Genomic DNA, 26,192 nt, shown 5'->3' with positions numbered 1-26,192 from the left:
GGAAAAATAGAGCTGTGGTTTCCCTCTTACCTTCTGCCCCGCAGTATTCTGTCTGACGAGAGTGGGATGGCGCCCAGAGTAGTCTATTTCAAAGCCGTACTAGAACTCCTAGGACAAGTCTTTGACCTGTGCGTGTTGCCAGTGATGACCTACGGCAGTGAGACGTGGCCGCTTACTATGGGTCTCGTGAGGAGGCTCGGTGTCGCTCAGCGGGCAATGGAGAGAGCTATGCTCGGTATTTCCCTGCTCGATCGAATCAGAAATGAGGAGATCCGCAGGAAAACTAAAGTCACCGACATAGCTCGGAGAATTGCAAAGCTGAAGTGGCAGTGGGCAGGACACATAGCGAGGAGAACCGATGGCCGATGGGGCGGAAAGGTTCTGGAGTGGCGACCACGTGTCGGAAGACGCTTAGTGGGTAGGCCCGCTACAAGGTGGACCGACGATCTGGTGAAGGTCGCGGGAAGCCGCTGGATGCGGGCAGCGCAGGACCGATCGTCGTGGAAATCCTTGGGGGAGGCCTATGCCCAGCAGTGGGCGTCATACGGCTGATGATGATGACTAGAACTCCTGTCCTCCGCCTCTGAATAGTACTGACAGGTACTGCTGCCATCTGTCAGGATATTTAAGTACACGCCTGTAAAATTGTATCTACGAGTGCTGCAAATAAATAATACAGGAGCAAGTAGGTACACTATAGGTGGTAGACATGAGATAGCTATATATTCGACAAACTCAGGATATATCAAGCTGAAAAGTTTGAAATCCACGCAAAAATAAGTAGGTGCTTGCAGAAAAAAATTAAAAACTGGTGTCCGTCATAAATGCGCAAAGAAGTTATGATTATGAACATTTGTAAGTCTATCAGAGAAATACCTCGGTTTCTCGATACGATAACAGCTAAGTTGACATTGTTCTCTTGCTCGAACGGTAACAACAAATGGAATCGAATTCTATTGGAACAAGTACCTAGTTTTCACATCCACGTACGAATAAATACATAATCATATAATGTACCAAACAGGTTATAGGTAACTATTTGGATTTTACAAAACTTTTGAAGTTTTCTCCAATCTATCCGCAAAGAATCGATAAAGTATCTTCGGTTTAGTCATTCAAAGTATTATTTCGTTTATAATCACTAAACATAAGGAGGAGTGTATATACTGTACACCTCTGATTATCCCTTCGGGTATACAGGCGTGATGATATGTATTGTCACTATACTTAAGTCTTCTAGCCCAATGGATGGATAGGTATTAATTATGGATACGAAATTCATGTTTCATGAATTTATGTAAGTACCTATATCTTGTTTTTTTTATTTATGTATTTTAAGCTAGTAGGTATTTTATACTACTTAGATATTGCACCGTCCCTCACCCAATTATGATAAATGTTTCTTTTTTTTACCACTGGTTGCCTGAAAGAAATTGCTGCTTAGCAATAAGGCTGCCAGATACTGTACTGTAACTTTCGTGTATGTTTTATGTAAAACTCGTTTAGTATGTTGTGTGCAATAAAGTATTTCTGTATTGTATTGTTTCTATTTGTTGGTACTTAACGATTTTCTTATTTAGTTTTTAAAGTGAAACCCCAAGGCCTCTGTTTATCGTGTTATTGTTCCCTGGCGCAGGCCGCTGATGTTATTGAAGATGCATTGAATGCAGAGTACGGAGTATTGTCTCCTGGTAGTAACACGGCTCAATTTATCGGCGAGACATCGGCAATGGGCTGGCGGTCGACACCCACGCAATGTTCAGTTGAACAGACATGTATTTAGTTTTGTATCAAGACAACACTTAAGCTCACGACTATAACCCGATGGGAGTAGTCAGAGGTACATCCATCTCGAGATGAACTAAGTACCCACACCTCGCGAACTTTCTGTTAGACCAATGTGTTAGGTCTGGGTCCGTCTATAATGGTTGAGCCAACTGTGTAAGTATAAAACCATGCGGTATAAAAACTATAAAAGTATTAAAAGAAAAAAGTATTACCCGCGCCAAAGTGCAGCATAGGAAAATTAGGTAGATACATTTTGCATGGCAATCATGATCGTAACTAATTAGCTATTCGAAGAATGAGGCTCACCAAAAACAATATGGATGGCTCATTACTTAGGTACATAATTATTCCGAAATATCAATAACAATGTAATGGCAGAAGCATATATAAAAATAATTGTTACTTGATATTTGGACCACATAATGTATAGAATTGTGTTGCTACCTATATTGCTTCTCTATATTTTGATCAGAATAATAATGAGTAGAAGATGTAATTGTGGCTGGAAAAGTGTTATCTTTTATAAAAAAAATAAAAATAAATAAAAAATAAAAATCTTTTATTTCAGACTAATAGTGCCCATTTTTTTGTTAGTAACAATGTAACTTACAAACTATGTTAGTACACAACAATGATGTAGCGTGGGAATTTTATAATAATAATTAGCCCATCCCTCGGTCTACCCGTTTAACGTGCAGATCCAGGAACCGGCCAAAAACATCAGAGTCCATTCTCGCCTCTATCATATTTAGGATTCCATTGGATTTTATACCCAAAAACAAAGATGAAAGATGCATATGTCTGTTATCCATGAAAATTGAACGTGAAACGAAGAAAAACTGTATAGCGCCATCTATACTGATTCTGAAAAACGTTCCTTGGAAAGTCCCTCGTTGAAGATAATGAAATAAATTAATTATTTGACTGCGGTTTTACTTTATGATTTTATTATTTACGTTTCGTCTTTTGCATCTTCAGAAATGCCGTTAGGAGAGTATAGGATATAGAAGTACACCCCTGTTAAACACTCGTGCGCAGCTCCCGCCCTTTGATTGTAATTTATTGTCGCTGACGTCTCAACCTCTTCCGTATCCAGTGAATATAATTTAAATCAAATAAGTACTTAATGATTGGTTGAATTCGTGCTGCTACAAAGACCTTAGGGAATTGGTGTCCCATAGACCACCGCGTACGCCTTGAATAGTACATTTTGAACCTAGGTGCACAAAAATCTATCCATATTTTTGTACATAAACAAACAGCTTTGTTAAGTATCCCACTTCATGGCACATTATAAGTGTTATATAAGTGAACAAAATAAGTGGATGTGTTATATAATCTTTTTTTTTTTGACGTGACTTATTGTAGATTTGCCGCAGATGGCATTAACTACTTGGCCGGACAATGTTATATAATCGAACTCGAAAAACGCTGAGAGAAAAGTCGTTAAGGGTGATAAATTATTAAATTCTGATTACTAAATAAAGACAGATCTAAAACTAACGATAAACATTTTATTTTTTCTATTTAACTTACCTATTTATGAATTTATGAAAAACGTAATAATGAGTCCGACATTTTATCACTTTTTCTATGACGTCACAATATGCTTTTTACTACAAATTCCTTAGTAGGTAGGTAGGTAAATTCGTGTTTTGGCGTTTAGTAAAAAGTAACTGATTTGATTAATTAGATACTAGCCTATTCATAGACATTATTATGTAGGTCAAGAAGTCAAACCTGTGCCCATTCTTTGTTACTAGGTCATTAGGTACCTACGTCACACATACCTATCTAATGTTGTGTAACATACCACCTAAGCTAACCATAGGTAATCTAAATAAAATAGGTAGGTACCTACACATACCTACAACCTTCTGGATGTCTCCTAAAGAACTATTAAGACAACCTCCCTGCTCAGTATCTTTTTCCCTACTCTGTAACAACATCTTAGCAAGTCTTTTTTAACCTTACGCATATGCTACAAAAATGATCGTATCGTGCAAAAAGCATACCTACCCAATAGGTAGGTTATCTCGAAGATAATGCGTTAAAACCGCTTTATGCAATTCCGAATAAGTAGGTATGTCAAATTAAGTTAACCTTTCTTGTTTCTAGCTGAAATTAATGCAATAATCATGCGGTGAACTCGCCGGTCCCACGCACTTATATCATCCACCAGATCAACGAATCATGAAATGACCCAAACTTTAAAATACATGACTCTAGCATGTAATGTTTATAAATTTTATTCTGTACATACCTAGGTAGGTACATTAACAATAAAATGACGCAACATTAGTCACATATTTGTAGATAAGATTAAATTAATGGACAGAAATGTTACCTATTTACAAACACTACGTTGCCGGACATTGACCTACAGGTAACAGGTCAAGGTCATGTCACCTATGTCGGTACCTACCTACGCATATGGGTACACCGGCGTGAGATCTCACGATTTCCTGATAACTCTTTAACTAAAACGACTTTTCTGGAAAGAAAAACTACAGCTAACTATTATAACCGGCTAATCAGTTAGATAACGAATAAGAATGTTAAATACCTAGATAAGTAGGTAGCCAGGTACCTACTGAAAAAAGGTAAATAAAGTATAAGAATAGACAAACCTTTGCTCGCTGAAGACTTGCAGACTTCAAAATCCAAAAGAGGGAAGCTACATCACAACACAAAGTGGTCGCGTAGTCCAGCGCGACGATAACAAGCGAAAGTGAGAGTTTTCAGTGCTGTTTACATGAGACGCGCGAAGTGGCGCGGACGCGAGCCCAGTCGACTGGCGGCGACGGAGGACGCGAGAAGGTCGCCCGTCACCGCCGCGCATGCGTATAAGCGCGCACTGCTACTGCCAATCTTCGCATGACCTCTGCCACCTTTGCCCAAGTTTTGTCACCTTCCTACAACTCACCCTCTATTACCTATCTTCCCACTAATATTCGTATTAGGTAGATACCTACCTACGTAACTGAAACAAACATCCGAAATTCCTATTGGTGTAAGCCAAGCCACATGTCATCAGAAATCTTGCAGTCACTTTTGAAATTGCGGGACCTGGATTGGTGAGGTCGATCATTGGCCCACAGAGTTCATCACATTCCACACGAGAGAAGAGATTATGTAGGACGTAGATAATCCCTTAGTCGATTTCTCTTACATGCTCGAAAGCGGTGGCAACATTCGAATGTTCCTGAGTCCAGAATTCGAATGTTGACCATTAAAAACTCATAAAATGAGTAATACCTACTTGCGGTTTTGTAAAGCATGATGATTATGGAGAATATTCCCAAAATTTTATCCTGGCTTACTTACAACTAGACGATAACACCAGAAGAAAATGTTCGATTCCCGATTCGGTTAATTTAGGAAACGAACTTTTCTAGATTGTGTGTGGTCTAAGGTTTCTCCACCAAATAACCGGCAGTGGACTACCGGTGATGGAGTTTGCTCCGTCCCCTTTCGACGGATGATTTGAGGCCTGCCTATATAAACTTTAGACGTAAGACCGAATGTTCTTTTAAAATCCAAATCCCATTGTTTAACTATTGTGTCTGGAAATCTCCACCTTAGGAGGTTAAACAGATCTACAGTTTGCAGCCTTACAAAACCGCAATGACAACCGCATTTTATAAAAATATGGCCAGCAGCGCTCGCGGTACACGGTAACCGCGCCTAGCTGGAAATTATAATTCGATAATAACGATTAAGCATGAACTTACAATTAAATGAAGTAATAGACTAATTAATATTATAATAGTTTTTCATTTATTTATTGTTTTTTAGATAGAAGACAGGATATTGAGTAAAATTTTAGGAAAATGTGTATAGTGCTACTAACGCCATCTAGTGGTGATACATGTTTAACTGATACAATTATATAAAATAAAATATGTAAACAGTATGGATTATAATAATAATAAAAGCTTAGGCCTAAAATAATAAAAAAGAACATCACAAAAATATTAAAGCTGAAACGTTGTAATTGTTTATAACATCCTACCTACACACTAATGACTAGAAATCGTGTAAGGAGCAAAATTATCACAGACGTGTGTACTAATATGTCATGTGGACAAGTAGATCGTACAGCCTCTTTCGTATTTCTTTAGTGGCGGGCGAGCGAGGTGTACCGCGCTCGTTGGCGGGGTTGGCGCACAGCTCGAGCAGCTCGACGAGCACGCGCGGCGCGCGCGGGCCCAGCAGCAGCCCCGGGACCATCACCCGCCCCGACATCACCCACCCTAGGAATATTCTCTCACACACTATCTGCAGATTGTTATTCGCCACCCCATGCTCACACCTCCTACTAATCAAGTTACAAAAGGACCGACAATTCAAATAATCACAATCACTGTGTCGCTTACATTGAGAACTATCGCCCGTCATCCTATTAGCTATACTTAGGGGATGGACTGAATCTAAATCTAGATACATTATTCTCTTAAAGTCGTCAGTCACGCCAAAGTGGTTCATTTTGACATTACAAATAAGCACTGGCTCAGGAAGACCACTTTCTAAGTGCATCAAAAAGTCTAATATCAGAATTGCTATTCTAATTCTTTTTAACCACTCTTCTTGGCTATCGTACATAGTCATCAGATGCCAGAAACCAGATATGGAATTTAATTTTTGCACAGCGTACAGGGTACCACAACTGCCTACTAGTTTAGGGAATACAGCAAACTTGTCATACAGAACCAATGCAAGGTATTCATTATCTTGCATGAGTGACCACACATTTTCCATTTCAGTATGTCTGTTTGGCCATTTAGCACTGTTTACAACATAGGACATTTTATGTGCATCAATTTCATTGATCACAATATTAAACTTTGATTTTATTTGATTCTTGATCATATTTGAGAAATCATCCTCAGTGGGATATATTCTCTTTTTGGAAGCATCTAACCAGTACAGGAGATCGCCATCATTGGATCTTTTTGCTGACTTGAATACCACACTGGTGTTCCCCCAGGCTCCAGAGAAGACGGCTTCCTTTTCCTGGTAGAAGTTGTGGCAGGAGAGGGAAGGCACTCCACTTGCTTGACACAGATCTCCACACAGGTTTCCCACTGAGTTACCACTTGTGTAGCTGTTACACTGAAAAGGAAAACTATGCTATGTAATTTTACCAATGTTTACAATTAACATGTGACGTGATTGGGAATAGATTCTTTGTTTAAAACATTTAAACTTTTAAAGCAGGAAGCTATTTAGTTTCAGATAATAATTATTAGTTATTAGACAATATAAATTCCAGCGACTTGCATACTTACCACATTCTGTATGTGCTGTAGAGGCTGCATGTTTGAGCAGAGTAGCTTCCATCTCATCAGTATCAGAAGAAGAAAAATACAGAACAACCCCACAGTTGACCTTCGCTTTAAGTATTTAATCCAACTAGATGTCAGTCTACAAAGCAACTGATGCCTTAACCCTCTCATGATTGAGTTCGGCTTGTAACCTGAAATATAATATAATTTCAATATGAAAAACTTAAAATTTATATAAATAGAAATGATTCAATCAATCAATAATTCATTATTGCACAGACTTAAGTAAGGACATATACAAACGAATAAAATAAGCACAATAGGCTTCCTTCTCCTGTCCATGAGTCAGAAAATTTTCGATTTAAATTTTCTCTTTCTGAGTTTCCCTAAGCATGGGTAAGTGCTACAAAAACAAGAATCATTAAAATCTACATTATTTGAAATCTTATAGAACAGTATTTTTTGTTATGTATACTTACTTTTACTATAGGACCAAGGAATACAAATATAATGTATCATATATGTAACTGAGCTTTGTGTTTTGTGTACATAGAAGGCAGATAGGTTGACTGCTTTTCATACCTCCCTGTAAAATCATAAATTTTATAGCTACATAATTTATTGACACACTGTTAAAACCATTGATGTATAAGTTACTAATTTACTATGCTAAAACAGTGTCGTAAACTGCAGCAATAACATAACTACAACCAAAAATCGAGAATTATTTACCTATCTTATTCTATAACTTCAACTCACCATTATAAATCAAAGCTTAGGGTAGGACCAAACGAAATAAAATATTATGTTTAACATAAACTGCAAATTCGAACTCATTTTCATGTTTTTTAATAAGTTATGTACAAAACCTGCTAAGGCAGAACAGCTGATTAACTGATTTTTTTTTTTTTTTGGTTTGGTTTTCCCCGAAGGGTAAGGCAAAGGGAACTATGCCCATACAGCCATGTCTGACGTATTTTTTTTCTTGATGATTAATGAAATGATGAAAGGTGATGATGATGAAACCTAAGCCCCCACCCTCGGAGTAGACTCCTACTCCGAACCCCAAACGAATTAACTCAAAAGTCCGCATAAACTTTTGAGTTATGAAGCGGCTTCCTGACACGAAGAGAAAATAGGCAGATACACTTTGTTTATTGAATACTCCAATATAATAACACTCGCGAATGTCTTCCGACTAACTTAATGCGATCATTAACCACAAAACACCACTTCGTATTAATTATTTAGATTATTCAATGAAGAAAGCAACTGTCCCGTTCCCGCCTCCCGCCAAAAAGCCCCTGATTAACTGACTTTGACTGCATTTTTTTATGCTATTTAGTCCGTAGAACAGGCAAAGGGAACATAGCCCATACGGCTTAGAGAAAGGATAGCCATACATACAGCCAAATCATGTGTTATTTGACTGACATGTGCCTGAACATGACAAATATCATAAATACCAAATAAATACAATTTGCTGGCAAAGGTGTTGTCGCTTAAACAGTCTACTCTTGTCAATAAAGTTTTTCAGTGCAACTTATTTTTCATGCCATACATCCACTAGCTGTTGTGGTTCCTCGAACACCGGAAGTAAATTTAATTACCGTAAACGCAAGAATATCCTAATCTTTTCTTTTTGCAAATATCCAGCTCTAGAAACATGTGGCCAACTTGCGAGTACCTACTAACTGGACATTTATTAACATCATCAGATACACAATCTGGACAAGATCTCGGAGGAATAAAGGGAGAAAGTAGATTGGTACATAACATAGACCAATTTAAAACTAAGTAAACAAACCAATGAAATTAGCGACGCACTCATAGCATGCTGTCCGCATACCGCGCGCGACACGATAAACCGACGAGATGTATCAGGCGAGATGACTGGGTCAAGACGCTAATCTAGAAGTAGAAATCAGTGTAAAATGATTAAATTCAATCTTATTTTCCTATGCTACGATAATATAGAGTGGTAGGTAGGTAGTTAGTTGGTGGTAGATCAATGACCTAACGACAAAATTAATGCATTTATGTAGTTTTATTGAATTTCTTTTTGCTTTGATAAATATACAGGTGAAGTGTTATTTATATTGTATGTATGCCTAGTAGGTTTAATAAGTTACATCACTCGATTGGCAGTGTTATTGTAAAACAAACATAGCATCACGCCTGTATCCCCGAAGGGGTAGGGAGAGGTGTATAGTATATAGGTACATACACCCACTCCATGCCAGTTATGTTTTAAGTCCCATGTAACAGGGGGCGAGCGTGTTGCTGGAAAGGCGAAGTTTTATTTTTATCAATCTCTTACATAGGTACCTATACAGTGTTAGGTTAGGTTAGGTTAGGACACCGTAACGAATACTGAATGAAGTCAGACCGTGATTCTGAGCTGATATCAAGTATATCGGAAAATGTTTGTATTTTTTTAAATTATTTTCCGTTCCATACTTTTGCGACGTTAAATTCCACTTGATTGCAACTCAGAATCACCCTCAGTTTTCGTTACGATGACATGAACACCCTGTATTACTTTAAATAAGTTCTATATGACAAAAAACGCATAATGTTCATTATTTTTCAAAATCAAATCAGACCTCCCCTCCTGTCTACCCCTTCGGGGATACAGGCGTGATGCTATGTAATGCCAGAAAAGACGAAATCTGACCAATTAGTAACATATTATACATCAATGAATTAACGCCTGTTGGGGCGTACCTAATTTTCGCCTAAATGTTTTTCAGCTTAATTAGGACATGTCACAACACAGCTAGAACTATTATGGTGAACCTCAAAAACATCATCTCAGTACAATTTTGAATTAACAGTTATGTAGGTACCTACATTATCGGACTTTTTCTATTATCGTCAAATCCAACCGCCTGGAACTTCTCCTTTTTACGCATGTGGTTGGATATACCGCCAATTGAAGCTTTCAATGTGTGCATGTTACCGTGACGTCGTCGTATCTATTTCTCGCCAATGTTCCCTTGTTGCACGTATACAATACAATGACATGGTGGGAGCTGCCAGTTAGGTCTTTTGAAGAGTTTCCGGTCGCGCCTAGACAATGTGCGTAATAAAATATTAGGACTGAGATAGAAAGTTCTCTAAAATCTTCATTTCCAGCTGGTCATCAAACATCTGCACTAGTATGACAATTGTGATCAAAACAATAAGGATAACCCTTAACATAATTATTCAACATGGATAGACAATGGTTTTTGTAACTGCAATCCTCAATTTGAAATCTTCTCTAGAGAATGTTGTGATTTAAGTTGCAGTGCATACCTATTATTTTTCAATAAAATATCCACAATAACAAGCTCGTTTTGACATTTTATTCATGTAAATTTGCAGATATAATTAATACAAATCATGGTCATGTAAATTGGGATCTACTATAATAAATAATACAATTCTTAGCTTGGTTTTGAGGACACTGTCACTGCCTCCACTTACATAGCTGCATTCCAGCCATTGTTAAATTTAGATGACTCATTGAAATATAAAAAGGCAGTCTCGGAGGTGTGGCATTACAAATACTGTCTTATTCCTAAAGTTTACATTATGAGATTTTTTATTGTGATAGTGATAAAACACAAACTTAAACTATGTGAACATACTACCTGATGGCTACAGTATGCATGCATGACTTTATTACATTAGTTTCCTCACTTCCTAGGTGGTTTAGTGCAGAGCTATGTCAACTAATAAATTCCTAAAAGATTAATGTGACAAATCTATATTGTCTACATGTCATACATCACAATTTTTCCTAAAGCTATCTGTACAGATTGGGTAATTTAGTAGGTCTAAGTTAATGCCAATTACTAAAATTCAACCATACTGCCACAAACAACTTCAGTAGTGTGTATTATATACATCACTACCAAAGGTACAGGGAAACTAGGATCAGGAGCATCCCAACTGTTGCATACAAAATATTTTCCAAATCAAGGACTGCTAACAAACAAATCTAAATACAAATTATTCACAAAAGAAATTCACAAATAAACTTTGATTAAAATGTAAAACACTGATAGGTCATGTATCAACACGACAGATTTTATGAACCTTCAACTTTGAATAGAGACAGAGAGCAGTGTATATTATTCCTCAGACTCTTTTTGTTCAGGTGCAGCTTGCTTTAACCAAGGATGCTGAAGGCACTCATACGCCGTGGCTCGTCGGTTAGGATCAAAGTCTAACATGGGTTTCAAGAAATCTGCAAATTCTTCAGCATCTGTTTGACTCCATTCATATTTCTCCGTAAGCACAGACACTAAACCCCATGGTTTCAGCCCTGTTATGTTCCTCAGCTCTCCCTTCTTATTAAAGAACACTTTAGAATACTTTCCTGAAGCTGCTATACGCTTCGGAATATCACCTAGCAATTCTATAATATGAGCAAGGTGGTCTTCATCTCTACTATACCCATCTCCAGAATGAGGCTCAAATAAATAGTCTCCAGTGGCCAATTCAAAAGCCATACAAGCAGTACTCCAAATGTCTGCAGAAGTCCCATACCCAGCACTCAGCAATACCTCCAGGGAACGATACTGCCTTGTCTGGATATCCTCAGTGAAGTGTCGGTGTACCCAGCAAGCATTACCCAGATCTGCAATTTTTACTTCAAGTTCACAGACATCAAATGCAGGATCTGGTTGTTTGCTTACAGATTTGCCTTTTGTAGACTGAGAATTAAAAGATGGAGGTGTGTCAGTTGTTTCTCCCTCTGACATAGGTGTCCCAGCATCATCTCCACAACCATATTGTTTAGTTCGAACTTGTACTGCATCGGCGTCTGCATCAAATGCTTCATCATCAGCTCTAGGAGAATCAGCACATCCATTCACAGTGCCTTCATTTTCCAAACGAGTTGTTTCAATCACACTAGCCTCTTCTGGAGTCTGTGGAGAGTCATCATTGTCCTGTGACATTGGTGCCGACTCACTGGTCTCAAGTTTCTTCTGCTCCTCCATCTCTTCAATCTGTTCCATCTGCTTCTTGAGTAGCATTGACTGACGTTTAGCTTTCTTCTTTAACTTTTTCTTTTTATTTCTACTCATTTTTGCAGTGACAACTTGTTCTTGAAATTCTTTTGGAGCAGTACTTATAAGTGAGTTGGGCAACCTCAAGCCCAAGGAATGTAACTCAGTAGCTTCCGCTGCCAGTTTTCGAATATATGTCTCGTCAACACAAACTAACACATTTTCAGGCTTAATATCAGTGTGAATTATCTTACATTTAGTATGCAGGTAATCCAAACCTTCCAACACTTGTCTTATGATGGTTTTAACATTTTCTCGTGGGATTCCTCTATAGTTCGATTTAAGAATCAATTTTAGGAGGTGATGACCAAGAACTTCAAACACCATGCAAACATGGGTACCATTCACACCTGTTATCTTAAAGTCATTCAGTAATTGAACAGTCTTGTTCCGCTTAGGGTCGGTGGGGTCACTGTCACGGACTGCTTTCAATATTTTGATCTCATCAAGAGCAGTCTCGGTAAAATGAGGTGCTGACTTGACTACCTTAAGGGCGGCGAATCGCTTATCAACGAGGTCCCAGCACAGCCAGACGGTGGAGAAGTGTCCCCAGCCGAGCTTGCGAGTGACGTGGTAGCGGCTGAGGAAAAGGTCCCCGATGCGCACAGGGTGGTAGCCGCCCTTGCAGTAGTCGGCGCTGTCCTCCTGCTCCTCGTCGTCGCTAGCGTACTGCTCGTCCTCGTCCTCCTCGATCGTCTCGTTGGACGAGCTATGTGTGGGCTCCAGCCTACTTTGATTCTGGGTGCGCACCCCGTTTCCCTGTCCACCAGTACCGTGTTCCTCGTCACGATTTTTCTTTTTTCCCAATTTGTGACGCTTCTTTTTCGCCTGAATGGCGAGCACTCTTCTATTTACATCTGATTTAGAACTCATTTAGTAAATTAAAACACTCACAATAACTTTCAATAAATACAAAATTTATCTTTTCATTTCAATCTTTTTGTTTGAGTATGGCGGCCGGTCGCAGAACAAAATGCGCTCGGCTCGCTCGAACAAGAACGAGAAGTTGAGAACGACTGGTGCTGTGTTCCAAATTATGAGTAAAAATGTTAACATTTGTAAGTGCTAATAAGACAGGTTTATATATTTTCTCTGGTGAAAAAACGAGACAAAAAATGTGCCAGAAACTGGAACACACTATATTGTATTGCCATATGAAATAAATAAATATTATGTTAAACTCTATATTATCTGTGCTTAGGTAAAAATTGGCTTAAAAATCTCTGCAACCAAGACCAAAACTCCAAAAAAAAGTACTAAGGCGTTTTCGCAGTAAATTAAAAACCATAGGTACCACGAAACAAGTCCGCGGATTTTAGGGTGTCTCCTTCATATGTAGCAGTACTAGGTACGGCTTTTACAGCTATGAGTCTACGGCCACTTAGGATCCGTCAAGATTCCGTCGTATTGCTTTATTTTCTATACAAATTTGGCAAAGTAGGTATACTGCTACGCCGGCGCTTTCAGCCGCGGGACTTATATCGTGACGTGACTCTACTCCGATTCTAATCCGTTCCGACTCTGTGCAATAACGGATCCGAAGTGGTCGTAAGTCGTAGCTACGCTACCATACACAGCTTACGCAGTAGTCCAAGTAGTGTCTGCAAAGAATAGAAAGATATAAATTGCCCGAAACTATTATTTACTATTTTCATTCCTTAATTTCTGGACGTAAGAGTGTTTCAAGAAAACACTGTAATTGGGTGACTTTATCGACTATTTATAAATTTCCATCGTAATTCTTTCCACAACCAACGTCTCCTAGAAAAGTCGGTCGGGGAACCAATCCAACCCCGTTATTCATTTGTTTTTCTCGCCGCGTAATTGTCACTTCCGTTCCCGCCTTTTCTGTTTACTTACTTTTTAAATAAATTAATTAGTTGTTTAACATTTACAATTATAAATAATTTATATTAATTCTATTTAATAATATTTTAAATCATTAAAATACTTTTAAATTATATGCCCATTTGCTTAAACGATAAAAGTGCAGGTAAATTAATAGTCCATATAAATTCCATCGTTTCGCAACTTTTAACTTTAATCTAGTTAATATTCATGTTTTTTTTTTTTTTTTTTCTTCTGGCTTCCGCGGCTAGCGATGCGCCAATGACAAATCTTGAGTGATAAATCGTGAGTTAGTCTTCAATAATAATTATCTTTTCATGTTGTTACTGTGCAGTCGTTAAAAACGAGGAAACTTTTCAATAATAAAATATACCGGATAGGAACGGAATTTGGAAAAGGTGAGGATCAGGAGAGGAATAATAATAAAATAATAATAAAAAGAGGAAGTTAAATTTTAATATCATTAGTATTAATAAACATACTTAATAAACGATAGACTGAAGGATTATTTGAAGATAAAAGGATCTGGATAGAAGTAGGAAAAGGAATGTGTAAATGTGTAAGTCCCTGAAAAAGTTGAACATTATCATATTTAGGACAATTCAGGAAGATGTGATCCACATCCTCCACCTCACCACACTCACATAAAGCACTGTCCACTATATGAAATTTAGCTAGATGAGCAGACGTACAAACGTGACCTAATCTCATACGAGTCAGGATGCACGATGCCGTCTTGCCCAACAGCAACCGCGAGAACCAGGGTTTTGCAGGAATTTCACGTTGGATAGATGCGAAATATTTTCCTTTTGTTTGAGAACTGACAGACCACACTTCCCTCCACGAATCACGTAGATACACTCTGGGTAGAGCAAGAAGGTCATGAGGGTAGATTTTATAGTAAGCCATATCTCCACAATCAATGGCGTCATTAGCAAGCCTATCAGCCTGTTCGTTTCCACGGATACCCCTATGTCCCGGAATCCAGGCAAAAATAATCGAAAATCCCTTTGCAGCACACTGAACAATCATGTTTCTGGTTTCTATTATCAATGGACTAATAAGTTTTGTTTTAAATAAAAATTTAGATAGAGATTGTAGAGCGCTCATTGAGTCTGAAAAGATTATAGTTTTCCTAAGTTTAGCTAAAAGTACATACTCAACCGCTTTATACAGACCAAAAACTTCACCAGTAAAAACAGAACTCTCAGGAGGTAATTTAATCTTTTGAACTATATCGTATTGTGAGTGATATATGCCAACACCTACTTTATTATCTGTGGATCGTTTGGACGCATCACTAAAAACATGATTGAAAAAAGCGCGGGAAACATCGAATTTGGCGGTCGTGTTTTTTGGCTTTTTGTGTTAATTTTCTAATTTTAGTAGATTTCTGTAAGATTTGGATCAGTAGGATCTATAAATATTGTGTATAGTGTTCTATAAATTGTTATTTTTGTATATATTTTATTATTTCTTTAGTTTCTGTGTCATATATATACTGGACTCTTGGTAAGTCTTTTATTGTATTTTTCTTATGGATCCCGTGGGGGATCCAGACCCGGGCGGGTCTGGTCACCCACCTTATGTAAGCCACACTGTAACTATATCCCAAAATGACGAGTCTAGCGTGGATACGGGCATGGATACTGATGGCTCCATAACCGTTGATCGCAGTACGTGTAAATCTCGTAAACGTCTTGCTCGTACTTCAGTATGTAGTCACTGCAATAAGCGAAGTCGCAAACATAAACGCAAACACGGAAATACCATGGTTAATAGAGATGATGAGTGTCAATGCTCCACTACTTTAGAGTCGACTGAATTTATAGCTCCTCATACAATTCCTCATAGCAGGCCTGTCGTCACCGCCACTCAATCTCCTAGCCAACAACCGGAACCATTCCTAAGCAACCCTGAAAAGTCTTTAACAAATCCCATTTCAAGAGGTGAATTTGTACAATCCGATGCAGCTCCTTATATTGTTCACATTCAAAAACAGCAAACTGATCCCAAGGACAGTGTTTCACTGCATCCAGTTACTTTTGGCAAATTCCTTAAGAATCATTCTGTGCCAAGTATCATAAATGGTAGCCTGAAACGCATTGGCCGAAATCGGCTTTCTTTGTCGTTTTCAAAATACATGGATGCCAACCAATTTCTGAATAATCCAGCTGTAGTAGAGCAAAATTACAAAGTTTTCATTCCATCCTTTTCCGTTACACGGGTTGGTATTGTACGTGGTGTGCCATCAGAGTGGTCAGATGATGAAGTCCAGGCAAACATTAATGTTCCGATTGGTTGCGGCCCAATATTAAAAATTAGAAGAATACGACGCAAAATAATTACTGAAGGTAAAGCTGAATTCAAAGCTACTGAGTCAGTGGTGGTAACTTTTGACGGACAAATTTTGCCCAAGCGCATTTTTATGTGTTATACTTCTTTACCTGTAGAGTTGTACATTTTCCCGACAATACAATGTTTCAATTGTTGCCGCTTTGGTCATGTCAAAGATAACTGTCGTGCACATTCTGGGCCAAGGTGTTACAAATGCGGTCAAGGACATTCAGGAGCAAGTTGTGCAGTGTCAGAAGAACAAGCTTATTGTTGCTTATGTAAAGGTCCTCACTTTGCAAATAGCAAAAAATGTTTAGAATTTGAAAGACAAAGGTCTATAAAAGAATCTATGGCTAAGAACTGCCTGTCGTATCTTGAAGCAGCTAAGCTTCACCCGCCTATATCTCGGTTATCGTATGCGGATGCTTTATTGTCATCTCCGAGCGTGCCGCCTTTGGCTTCGGCTTCTCGTAGTACCATAGAAAATGTCAGTCAACCTTCCAATACCAGCAATAATCATTTCTCGTACAAGAAAACTGTTTTTACCGAAAGAAAATCTTTACCTAAACCCGGAGTTGGCTACGATAAGGTAGCTCACGCTGCCTTGGTTGCTGATAGGAATATGCCTGCACCCTCCAATGGATGTGCGATCATCCAAAATAATAATACATCTGAAATGTCAATCACAGATTTAATTACGGCTCTTATTAAATTATTGTCCCAATGTAATGTTAATAATAATAATGTACCGTCCAACGCTGCGTCTTTACTTGACACTTTTTCTAAAACACCATCCGTTAATGGACCAGTTGGCCATTGCACTGCAGTGGAATTGTCTAAGCATTAATGCTAGAAAAAATGAACTTGTTCATCTTGTAAATAAATATAAACCTTTTATAATAGGTTTACAGGAAACCTGGCTGAAACCTGAATATACATTTAAGATTTCAGGTTACGCTTGCCTCAGAGAAGATAGATCTGATGGTCATGACGGCGTAGCTCTACTTGTTCGTCATCCTCTTAATTTTTCTCATTTTATTCTTCCTTCTCATAGTACCAATTTGTTTATGATTGCAGCTATTGTAAATAATATTTGTTTTGTATCTATATATATACCTAAACCTTGTTCAGCAGTGTTTCGTGAACTAGATTCTATCATATCTATTTTACCTAGGCCGTTCGTCTTATTAGGCGACTTTAATGCCCAACATCCCTCTTGGGGAAGTTCTGCACCAAATGCTTATGGTTCCCATATTTTGGATCTTATAGATTCCCACAATTTATGTATATTAAATAATGGCTCTCAAACCCGTCGAACTTCTCCTGCCCAAGGTTTTAGTGCTCCGGATCTTACTATCTGCTCTCCATCTCTAGCCCCTACAATTAGCTGGAGCCCCTTATCATCTACTTACGGTAGTGATCATTACCCAATATCTCTCACATTTCCATTCCGGTTGACCCCTAGTATTAAGCGTTCTTCCTTTCTAAAACATAATCTTAGTAACGCGGATTGGGTTACTTTTAGTTCTATATTGGAAAGTAGAATTTACTCTCTTCCCAAAGTTGATCAGGACTCTGAAACACAATGTGCTGAAGCATTTGCCAAAGCATTTATTGAAGTCGCCGATGAAATTTTCCCAATAAAAAGCAGACCCTCTGATTACATCCCATCCCCTCCGTGGTGGGATAGTGATTGCACAGAAGCTATCAGAAGGAGAAAGGAAGCAGAAATAATGTACCGTGAATTGTCTACAGATGAAAATTTTAATTCATTATCTATAATTATGAAAGAAACTAGAAAGTTATTTAAGAAAAAGAAGTATGAAAGTTGGAAGGAATTCTGCTTGGCTCTGTCTCCTGATTCTCGGCCATCCCTAGTGTGGCAGAATATCAGAAGATTTAGATCCGCTTTTCGAGATACTTATTCAGGTTTCCTTCCTTCCTCTTTGGTTGATCCTTTCTTGGATCGGCTGGCGCCTCCTTTTGTGCCTCAGAACATTATATTACCGGCTATATCTCCGACTACTTTTGGTATCGGCAGTCTTTTTTCTCTTGACGAGCTCAAGGGTGTTCTGTCACAGGTAAAAGATTCTGCCCCAGGCTGCGACGGGATCCCGTATTCCTTCTTGAGTCATTTAAATGATAGGGCCCTTTCATACTTTCTTGAACTTATCAATTCAATTCTAATCACTGGTAATATCCCATCTGCTTGGAAGATCCAAACAATAATCCCCATTATCAAACCAAATAAAGATCCTTCTGAGGCTACCAATTACCGACCCATTGCTTTATCTTCAGTTCTGATGAAGATTGCAGAGCATCTGGTTAAGATACGCCTTGAATGGTACATTGAAAGTGGGAAGTTGTTGGGTAGCAGTCAGTATGGTTTTAGAAGGGGTAGAAGCACGATTGACAACATTGCTATATTTGTGACTGACATTAGATTAGCTTTTACGCTTAACCATTCCGTCATAGCGGCTTTCTTAGATGTTAAGTCTGCTTATGATAGTGTTGATTTATCAATCCTTTTGTCTAAACTTAGGGCTTTGAATGTCCCAAATATTCTGTCCAATTTTATTTATAATATGTTATTTGAGAGGTGTATTAATTTGCCTCTTGATAACTCTAACTCAGCCTCAAGACTAGTATGGAAGGGTTTACCACAGGGATCTGTATTGAGTCCTTTATTATATAACATTTTCACCCACGATTTAGAATCCTCAATCGGGGACAGGATAAGTATTCTTCAATTCGCTGACGATTTGTTGCTTTATTGCACAGATCGTGATATACCTGTTGCGTGTTCCTCTTTATCTTCTGCTCTCTCTGGTCTTAAAACATGGCTTGATTCAAATGGCCTTGAGATAGCCCCATCTAAGAGTTCCGTTATGGCATTTACCAGAAAGAGAGCTCCTCCTCCTTTCTTTGTCTACTATGATGGCCATTCTATCCCGGTTAAGAATGAAGTTAAGTTTTTAGGTGTTGTTTTGGATACCCACTTAACAGGGAAGGCCCACTGTGATTTCGTAGTAGGTAAATGTGAACGTAATCTAAATATTCTAAGATGTTTGTCAGGTGTATGGTGGGGTGCCCATCCATTTACTCTTAAACTTTTGTACAATGCTATCATTAGAAGTGTAATAGATTATGGCTCTTTTGTACTGGCTCCTGGTAATAGCACTGCATTCGAAAAGCTGGATACCATTCAGTCTAAAGCGTTACGGATAATATGTGGAGCTATGAAATCTAGCCCCATTAATTGTCTTCAAATTGAATGTAATGATTCTCCTTTATTCTTACGCCGACAGTATCAATCGGATAAATTTATTTTCAGAGCCTTTCAGTTGGTAAATCATCCTCTACGGTGTAAGTTAGAACAACTGTTTGACGATGTCAACTCGACGACATATTGGGCACATAAATCAATCCCTTGTTTAGTCAAAAGTTATCAAAAGTTTATTTACCTTAAAGCACCTACTCATCAAACTGTAGTTTACCCTCTATTTTGTAGTAGCTTCGTTTCCCTAATATTAACCCCTTCCATTCATCTCAATATTGGAATAAGTAAGAATCAACCAGAGGCGAAACATTCTTTCAATTTTGTCAAGGAACGCGATTGGTCTCATTTTCACCACATTTTTACTGATGCCTCGAAACAGTGTCAAAGTGGCTGTGTTGGTGTTGGCGTTTTCCATCAACAATTTAACATAGTCCAAAAGATTAAACTTCCTGCCGAAACTTCAGTATTTACAGGAGAATGTTTTGGTCTGTTTAAAGCCGTTGATTATATTTTGACGGTCAAACTTAAAGAAACGGTTATTTTCTCTGATTCATTAAGTGCTCTTCAGGCTTTGGCTAAATTTCCTTTTAAATCAAAAATAGTTTATCCCATCATTATAGAAATCAGAAAGCTTCTTCACAGGTGCCATTTATTAGGCTTTTCAGTGGTGTTTGCTTGGGTTCCCAGTCACTGTGGCATTGGTGGGAATGATAGAGCTGATCATCTGGCTAAGGATGCAATAGAGTGTGGTGACATGGTGCCCTACAAAAATTATTCCCATGACTTAATGGCACTTCCTGCTTCGTTTCTCCACGATGCCTGGAAAGACGAATGGAAGAAAAGTAGTCGAAGCAAAGGCAAATTTTATGCTTTAATCCAACCTACCTTACTTTCCAAACCGTGGTTTTTCCGATTTAAATTTAGTAAAAGGGCTACAAGTTGTCTTATCCGTATGCGGTTAGGACACACTTGTAGCCCAGCTCAACTCGCTAAATTTGGTATAATAGACTGTGCTATATGTGACTGTGGGCTGGACGTTGCCGATGTTAACCACATATTTCTTGCTTGTCCTATTAATAACACAAATTTTTTATATCGTAATTTACTTTCTATAAATATCCCTTTACCTACTAGTATCCCGATTCTTCTTTCATATAATAACTTTGATATATATAAATTCTTATCCATATTTATCTGTGTTAATGATATAAAATTATAATCCTATCCTATATATCCCTATCCTCTGATCCTTCTTCCTAAATTCATGTTTTACTAAATTCCTTTTATTTTTATGAAATGTTTCCTCGTTTTGTCGGTGGCAAATACGCAAACCGCGTCATGCCAAAAAGAAAAAAAAAAAAAAAAAAAAAAACATGATGCCAACTGTCAGTGCTATTGTCAAATTCCGTGTCTAGAACGAAATTGAAAACATTGGATGCCTCAAAAGTTTGTTTAGTTATACCCAAGTTTAAACGAACATCAGGTTTATAAACAAGGGCTTCATAGTTTGAGGTGTAAAGAGGGAAACATATTGAGTTATGAATTGGCGTATCAATTGACAGTAATTTTTGATAACTATTAATTAAACAAGGAGTGCATTTATGAGTCCAGTAACTTGAGGAGTTGACTTCTTCAGAGAGGATTTTTAGCTTGGTTAAAAGTGGGTGGTCACCTAGTTGTAAACAACGGTATAAATAACTATCTGAAAGAAACTGCCGCCTCAGTTGTAAAGGGGGTTCAACACACTCTACTTGCATTGCATTAATAGGGCTAGTCTTCATTGCGCCCAGAACAATCCTTAAAGCTACCGATTGTATTTTATCTAGTTTATTTAAAGCAGCAGCACTACATGGTTCCAGCAAAAAAGATCCATAATCAATCACACTCCTGATTAGTGCATTATAAATGATTCTCAGAGAAGTAGGATGAGCGCCCCACCATACACCTCTGAGGCATTTAATAATATTAAGATTCCGTTCACATTTAGCCTCAATATAATTGCAATGTGGGATACCAGTAAGTTTGGAATCCAGTATAACTCCTAAAAATTTACATTGTAAACTTACAGGCATGGGGATATTATCATAAAAAACATTAATTTCAGGGGGAGATCTCATACGAGAAAAAAGCACTACATTGCTTTTGGAAACGGATAATTCTAAGCCATTATCATTCATCCAACCCTTCAATATACCAAGAGATGTTGTAAGTGTGTTACATAAATTAGAAACAGATTTACCTGAACAATACAATAAAAGATCATCTGCATACTGTAAAATATTAACTGAGTTACTTAAGGAATCCTCTAAATCATAAGTATATACATTATATAGTAAAGGGCTCAGCACTGAGCCTTGAGGTAATCCCTGCCAAACAACTCTAGATATCTGGGACCCATCTAGTGTAACACTTATAGATCTCTCTGACAGCATTCTAATAATAAATGAAGTGAGCATTTCCGGAACATTTAATGATTTTAATTTCTTATGAAGAATAGAAATAACAACATTATCATAGGCACCTTTAATGTCTAAAAAAGCAGAGAGGATGGATTCATTTTTTGAAAATGCCAGTCTAATGTCAGTCATAAACAGACTCAAACTATCAGAAGTACTTCTGCCCTTTCTGAAGCCGAACTGACTTTCAGAGAGCAATCTATTGCTTTCTAAATACCATTCTAGCCTATTTTTGACTAAATGTTCTGCCAATTTGGCCAGTACAGAAGATAAAACAACAGGTCGGTAAGAAGAAGCGTCAGAAGGAGGTTTCTTTGGTTTTAAGATAGGTATTACTAACTGGGACCTCCATGAGAGAGGAATGTTGCCAGACAACATAATAGAATTTATAATATTTAAGAAGTAATTTAAAGTTTTATCACTGCTGTTACAGAAAAAGGAATAGGGTATACCGTCTTGACCGGGTGACGTGTCAATTAAACTTGTTAAAATGCCTTTAATTTCAGACATGGAAAAAGGTGAATTTAATCCTGATAAATTATTAGAAATTGAAGTTGGCAAGCACTGAATTTGTAACTCAGGAACTGAAGAAGGAGCTAGATTATCTAGGAATTGTTCAGCTAGCTCTGAAGATAAAGAGCCTCTAGATGATGGATTAACACCCATCCTGAATCTCCTAACGCTTTGCCAAACAACAGAAACATTAACATCTGGACAAATATTATTACAGAATCTTCTCCATCCCTCAAACTTCTTCTTTTTCAAAAATTTACGAGTGTCCCGTGCCACTTGACAGTAAAGCTCATAGTTCACAGATGTCATTAAACAGGAATAAACCCTTTCTGCTTCCCTCCTTCTTTTTATAGCCTCTGTGCACTCGTTGTCCCACCAAGGTGGACAGGGGATTTTTCTGGAGCCGCCCACTTTAATTGGGAATAAAGCATCTGCAACCTCAATCATGACTTTGACAAGAGCCTCAGAGCAAGCCATCTCATTACCCATACAGACAGAAGGGAGGTTTGAAACTTTACTGTCAACTTGCTGACTAAATGCAGACCAATCACTAGGTAATCTATATTTCATACGGGGAGTAGGTTTCGGAGCTATCATTGGATGTAACGAAGGAAACTTAATAGTTATGGGATGATGGTCACTTCCACAAGTAGAAGGGTGAACTGACCACGAAAGAATAGAAGCAAGATTAGGCGTGCATATAGAGAGATCTGGAGCACTAGGGCCCTCGTCAGGGCCAGTACGCCGAGTAGGAGTACCATCATTTAAAATACAGAGATTGAGAGAATTTAAAATTCGCAACATTTCTTCTCCATAAAAAATATGTCTAGATGAACCTCCCCATGCCGGGTGCTGGCCATTAAAATCACCTAGTACTAAAAAAGGGCTTGGTATACATTTTAATATATTAGTGAGATCACTATACAAAGCTAAAGTAGGATGAGCAATATATACAGAAACTATACACACATTATTTACAGAGATAGCAATGGCTTCAACACCATTATTTACAGGAGGAAGAGATATTTGTTTGTAAGGAACAGAACTATTGATAAGGATGGCAACACCACCATGCGCATCACTAGCTCTGTCCTTCCTAAGAATATTAAAACCTGATATTCTAAAAGAATATTCAGGCAAAAGCCATGTCTCTGAGAGACAGACTATTGAAGGATTATATTTATTAATTAAAAATATTATTTCAGGTTTTTTATCAGCAGCACTTCTACAATTCCACTGTAGGAGTACCTGATCCATTATTGGGATTGATAGACACAGTGTTTTCAATTAGTTGGGCAACGTGGGACGGTATAGAATTGGTGGGAATTAAACTGGATTTAAACAAAAGCTCAATAAGAGACAAAATTAATTTCGCTATGGGTTGGTTTGATTTATCATTTTCTGAGTTATCATTTTTCAGAGCAGAACCATTTGGTGAAGATAGAGGTATATCATAATCTTTTATTAGAGATGCATGTGCAGCCCGGTCATACCCAGCCGAAGGCGTAGGAGGAGCACGAGGCTTAAGGAAAACTGTTTTTTTATATGAGCTGGAAGATGGGGACAATCGAGCTGCTGGGTTAGCAGCCTCATCTTGAGATTGTTTATGTTGCGAAGTTCTAAGAACGTCAGCAAAAGATTTGGAGACAACGGGGTGTAATTTGGAAGCCTCTAAATATGAGATGCAGTTTTGAGCCATTGACACTTTGATATTTTTTTGTCGGGAAAATTCAGGACAAGCCTTACTAGTGGCAAAATGATAACCAGAACAAAGACAGCATGATCCATCCTCTTGTTCTACTGAACAAGATTCGGCAGTGTGACCTTGCCCACATTTATAACAGCGAGGCTTGGAGCGGCATTGAGCCTTTGTATGACCAAAACGGCAGCAGCTGTAACATTGAATGGTTGGATAAATGTACAAGTCGACAGTCAATGGAGTATAGCACATAAACACACGTTTTGGTAGTACTTGTCCATCGAAAGTTAAAACAACTGTTTCAGTGTTAGTAAATTCTGGAGACCCATTTATAATTTTTTTACTTTTAATTCTCCTAGCTTTAAGAACTTTCCCACAACCAATGGGGACACTCACATTATCCAAAATCTCATCCTCAGGCCAGTCAGCAGGGACACCCCTGACAACACCCATCCGTGTGATAATAAAGGTTGGAATGAAAGCTCTCAAACTATGGCTGGCAAGGCAAGGATTTTCAATAAAAGCGTTAGCATCAGAATATGTGGAAAAGGCCATGGATAGTCTATTTCTGCCGATCCGTTTCAAGCTACCGTTCACTATGTTTTTAATCATATTTTTCTTTAGAACGCTACCAAACTGAATGGGATGCAGTGAAACAGGATCGTCAGGAGTAGACTGCTCCTTTTGAATGTGCACCACATAGGGTGCTAGGTCGGAAGAAACATATTTCCTACCAACTTGCTGTTGCTGCTGGGTTTGCTGATTAGTTACTGTGACTGTTGGTGGTGGAGGTGGAGGATCAGGTATTGTTGATAAAAGAGAATTGTCTTCGTCAGAATTGCAATTGCACTTGTCTACACCCGAAACGTTTTTACCATTTTTACTTTTGCGCTTTTTGTTGCAATGTTTGCAAATCTTTCTCAAGGGTCTTACACGTTTTCTGACTTGAGAGGAGCACCCGTCCTCCGTATCCATTGACGAAGTATCGTCAACAATAACTTCCATCCCTACATGAGGGACACGATGACGATCCCGGTCGCCACCGGGGTCGTCGGGGGGATCAACCCCCATAGTAAAAAGAAAAACTCACTTACCACTACACAGCAGCAAGTATTTTAGAAGAATATATATAAATATGAATTAACAGATAAAATAATACAGAAATACTCCACTGAACCCACACGAAATCAATTAAATTAAATTTTCACTAAAAAACACGACCGCCAATTTCGGAAGTTTCCCGCGCTTTTCAATATTCATGTTAGATATTGAGATATCTACTTGCAGATAATTCAACTTCCTTTAAAATATGAGTGATCATGACACTTGAACATAAAAAAACGTAACGTAAGCTCACGATAATATCTCAACTGAGGTAATCTAGGGTACATCCATCGCAAAATGAACTAAGTACGCACACCTCACCGAGCTTTCTGTTACACCGACGTGATAGGGTGGTCATCATCATCATCATCTCCCTAGCGTTATCCCGTTTTTCACAGGATCCGCTTACCTAACCTGAAGAAACCTGAAGGTGGTGATAGGAAAAAAAAAACTGTAATAAAATAGTTACGTTACGAGCAAGTGAGTTGAAAAAAATAAATGAATTACGTCCAACTCAAAACTACATCCAATAATGGTACAGTATATACAATGTTCCTTAAGATAAACAACAAAGTATGGCGATTATGCTTATTTTGTTTTATACCTAAGTATCACTAGTTTCTTTATTGAATGTTGAACTGTGACCTGGTTACCTCGGTAAAGGTACTGTATCGGAATCGGACTGTACTCAGGGTAGCGTCGCGTCGTCATCGGCATTTTCTTCCATGAGTTGTCATAGCGACATCCGGCGCGGATTAGCGGATCTATCTATTAGGGATTAAGAGTACAGAGTACTATATTCTATTACTTTACGTA

At 38.2% G+C, this 26,192-nt stretch overlaps 4 protein-coding genes across 12 annotated transcripts in view; 1 reads left to right on the top strand and 3 right to left on the bottom strand.

Moving 5' to 3' along the window:
* Positions 1–4,587, bottom strand: part of LOC126372300 (glycogen-binding subunit 76A) — a 67,125-nt gene extending 62,538 nt beyond the window's left edge. Inside the window, exon 1 of the mRNA XM_050017991.1 lies at positions 4,419–4,587. The gene's annotated coding sequence lies outside the window, so the exon portion shown is untranslated. The remainder of the gene's footprint in view (positions 1–4,418) is intronic.
* A 958-nt stretch (positions 4,588–5,545) lies between these two features.
* On the bottom strand, positions 5,546–8,357 carry LOC126372306 (divergent protein kinase domain 1C). Of its 3 annotated transcripts, none has more exons than XM_050017998.1 (4): positions 7,836–8,357; positions 7,556–7,662; positions 7,080–7,267; positions 5,546–6,903 (listed from the first exon to the last, which is right to left on the bottom strand). In XM_050017998.1, the coding sequence occupies exons 2-4, from the start codon at positions 7,593–7,595 to the stop codon at positions 5,860–5,862; spliced, it is 1,272 nt and encodes a 423-aa protein (XP_049873955.1). In that variant the 5' UTR covers positions 7,596–7,662; positions 7,836–8,357; the 3' UTR covers positions 5,546–5,859. The 3 variants fall into 3 exon arrangements, with proteins under 3 accessions (XP_049873955.1, XP_049873954.1, XP_049873956.1); XM_050017997.1 differs by having other exon boundaries at positions 7,605–7,662; XM_050017999.1 differs by lacking the exons at positions 7,556–7,662; positions 7,836–8,357 and adding an exon at positions 7,395–7,468.
* A 2,047-nt stretch (positions 8,358–10,404) lies between these two features.
* Positions 10,405–13,142, bottom strand: LOC126372299 (SRSF protein kinase 3). Its single transcript, XM_050017988.1, has one exon. The coding sequence runs from the start codon at positions 13,010–13,012 to the stop codon at positions 11,198–11,200; it is 1,815 nt and encodes a 604-aa protein (XP_049873945.1). The 5' UTR covers positions 13,013–13,142; the 3' UTR covers positions 10,405–11,197.
* A 7,835-nt stretch (positions 13,143–20,977) lies between these two features.
* LOC126372323 (uncharacterized) lies at positions 20,978–25,516 on the top strand. Of its 7 annotated transcripts, none has more exons than XR_007567144.1 (5): positions 20,978–21,620; positions 21,709–21,809; positions 22,567–23,127; positions 23,779–23,892; positions 23,994–25,516. XR_007567144.1 is itself a non-coding variant. In XM_050018024.1 (5 exons), the coding sequence occupies exons 1-5, from the start codon at positions 21,530–21,532 to the stop codon at positions 24,009–24,011; spliced, it is 336 nt and encodes a 111-aa protein (XP_049873981.1). In that variant the 5' UTR covers positions 20,978–21,529; the 3' UTR covers positions 24,012–25,516. The 7 variants fall into 7 exon arrangements, 1 of the variants encoding a protein (XP_049873981.1); XM_050018024.1 differs by having other exon boundaries at positions 22,567–22,578; XR_007567145.1 differs by lacking the exon at positions 22,567–23,127.
* The last annotated feature ends 676 nt before the right edge of the window (positions 25,517–26,192 follow it).

Source organism: Pectinophora gossypiella, chromosome 14 (genome assembly GCF_024362695.1).
Source record: "Pectinophora gossypiella chromosome 14, ilPecGoss1.1, whole genome shotgun sequence".
Taxonomy (NCBI): Eukaryota; Metazoa; Arthropoda; class Insecta; order Lepidoptera; family Gelechiidae; genus Pectinophora; species Pectinophora gossypiella.
Note: the sequence above shows the minus strand (reverse complement) of the source record. Positions and strands in the feature narration are given on the sequence as shown.

What these genes read in the sequence shown, in the direction of transcription:
- LOC126372299 (XM_050017988.1), bottom strand. Translation starts at nt 13,012, where the DNA reads ATGAGTTCTAAATCAGATGTAAATAGAAGAGTGCTCGCCATTCAGGCG.
- LOC126372323 (XM_050018024.1), top strand. Translation starts at nt 21,530, where the DNA reads ATGAGCGCCCCACCATACACCTCTGAGGCATTTAATAATATTAAGATT. An exon ending in AATTGCAATGTGGGATACCA is followed by an intron (nt 21,621 to 21,708) that starts GTAAGTTTGGAA and finishes CATTAATTTCAG; the next exon opens with GGGGAGATCTCATACGAGAA.
- LOC126372306 (XM_050017997.1), bottom strand. An exon ending in TACACAAAACACAAAGCTCA is followed by an intron (nt 7,268 to 7,604) that starts GTTACATATATG and finishes ATTATATTTCAG; the next exon opens with GTTACAAGCCGAACTCAATC. An exon ending in TACAGCACATACAGAATGTG is followed by an intron (nt 6,904 to 7,079) that starts GTAAGTATGCAA and finishes TTTCCTTTTCAG; the next exon opens with TGTAACAGCTACACAAGTGG.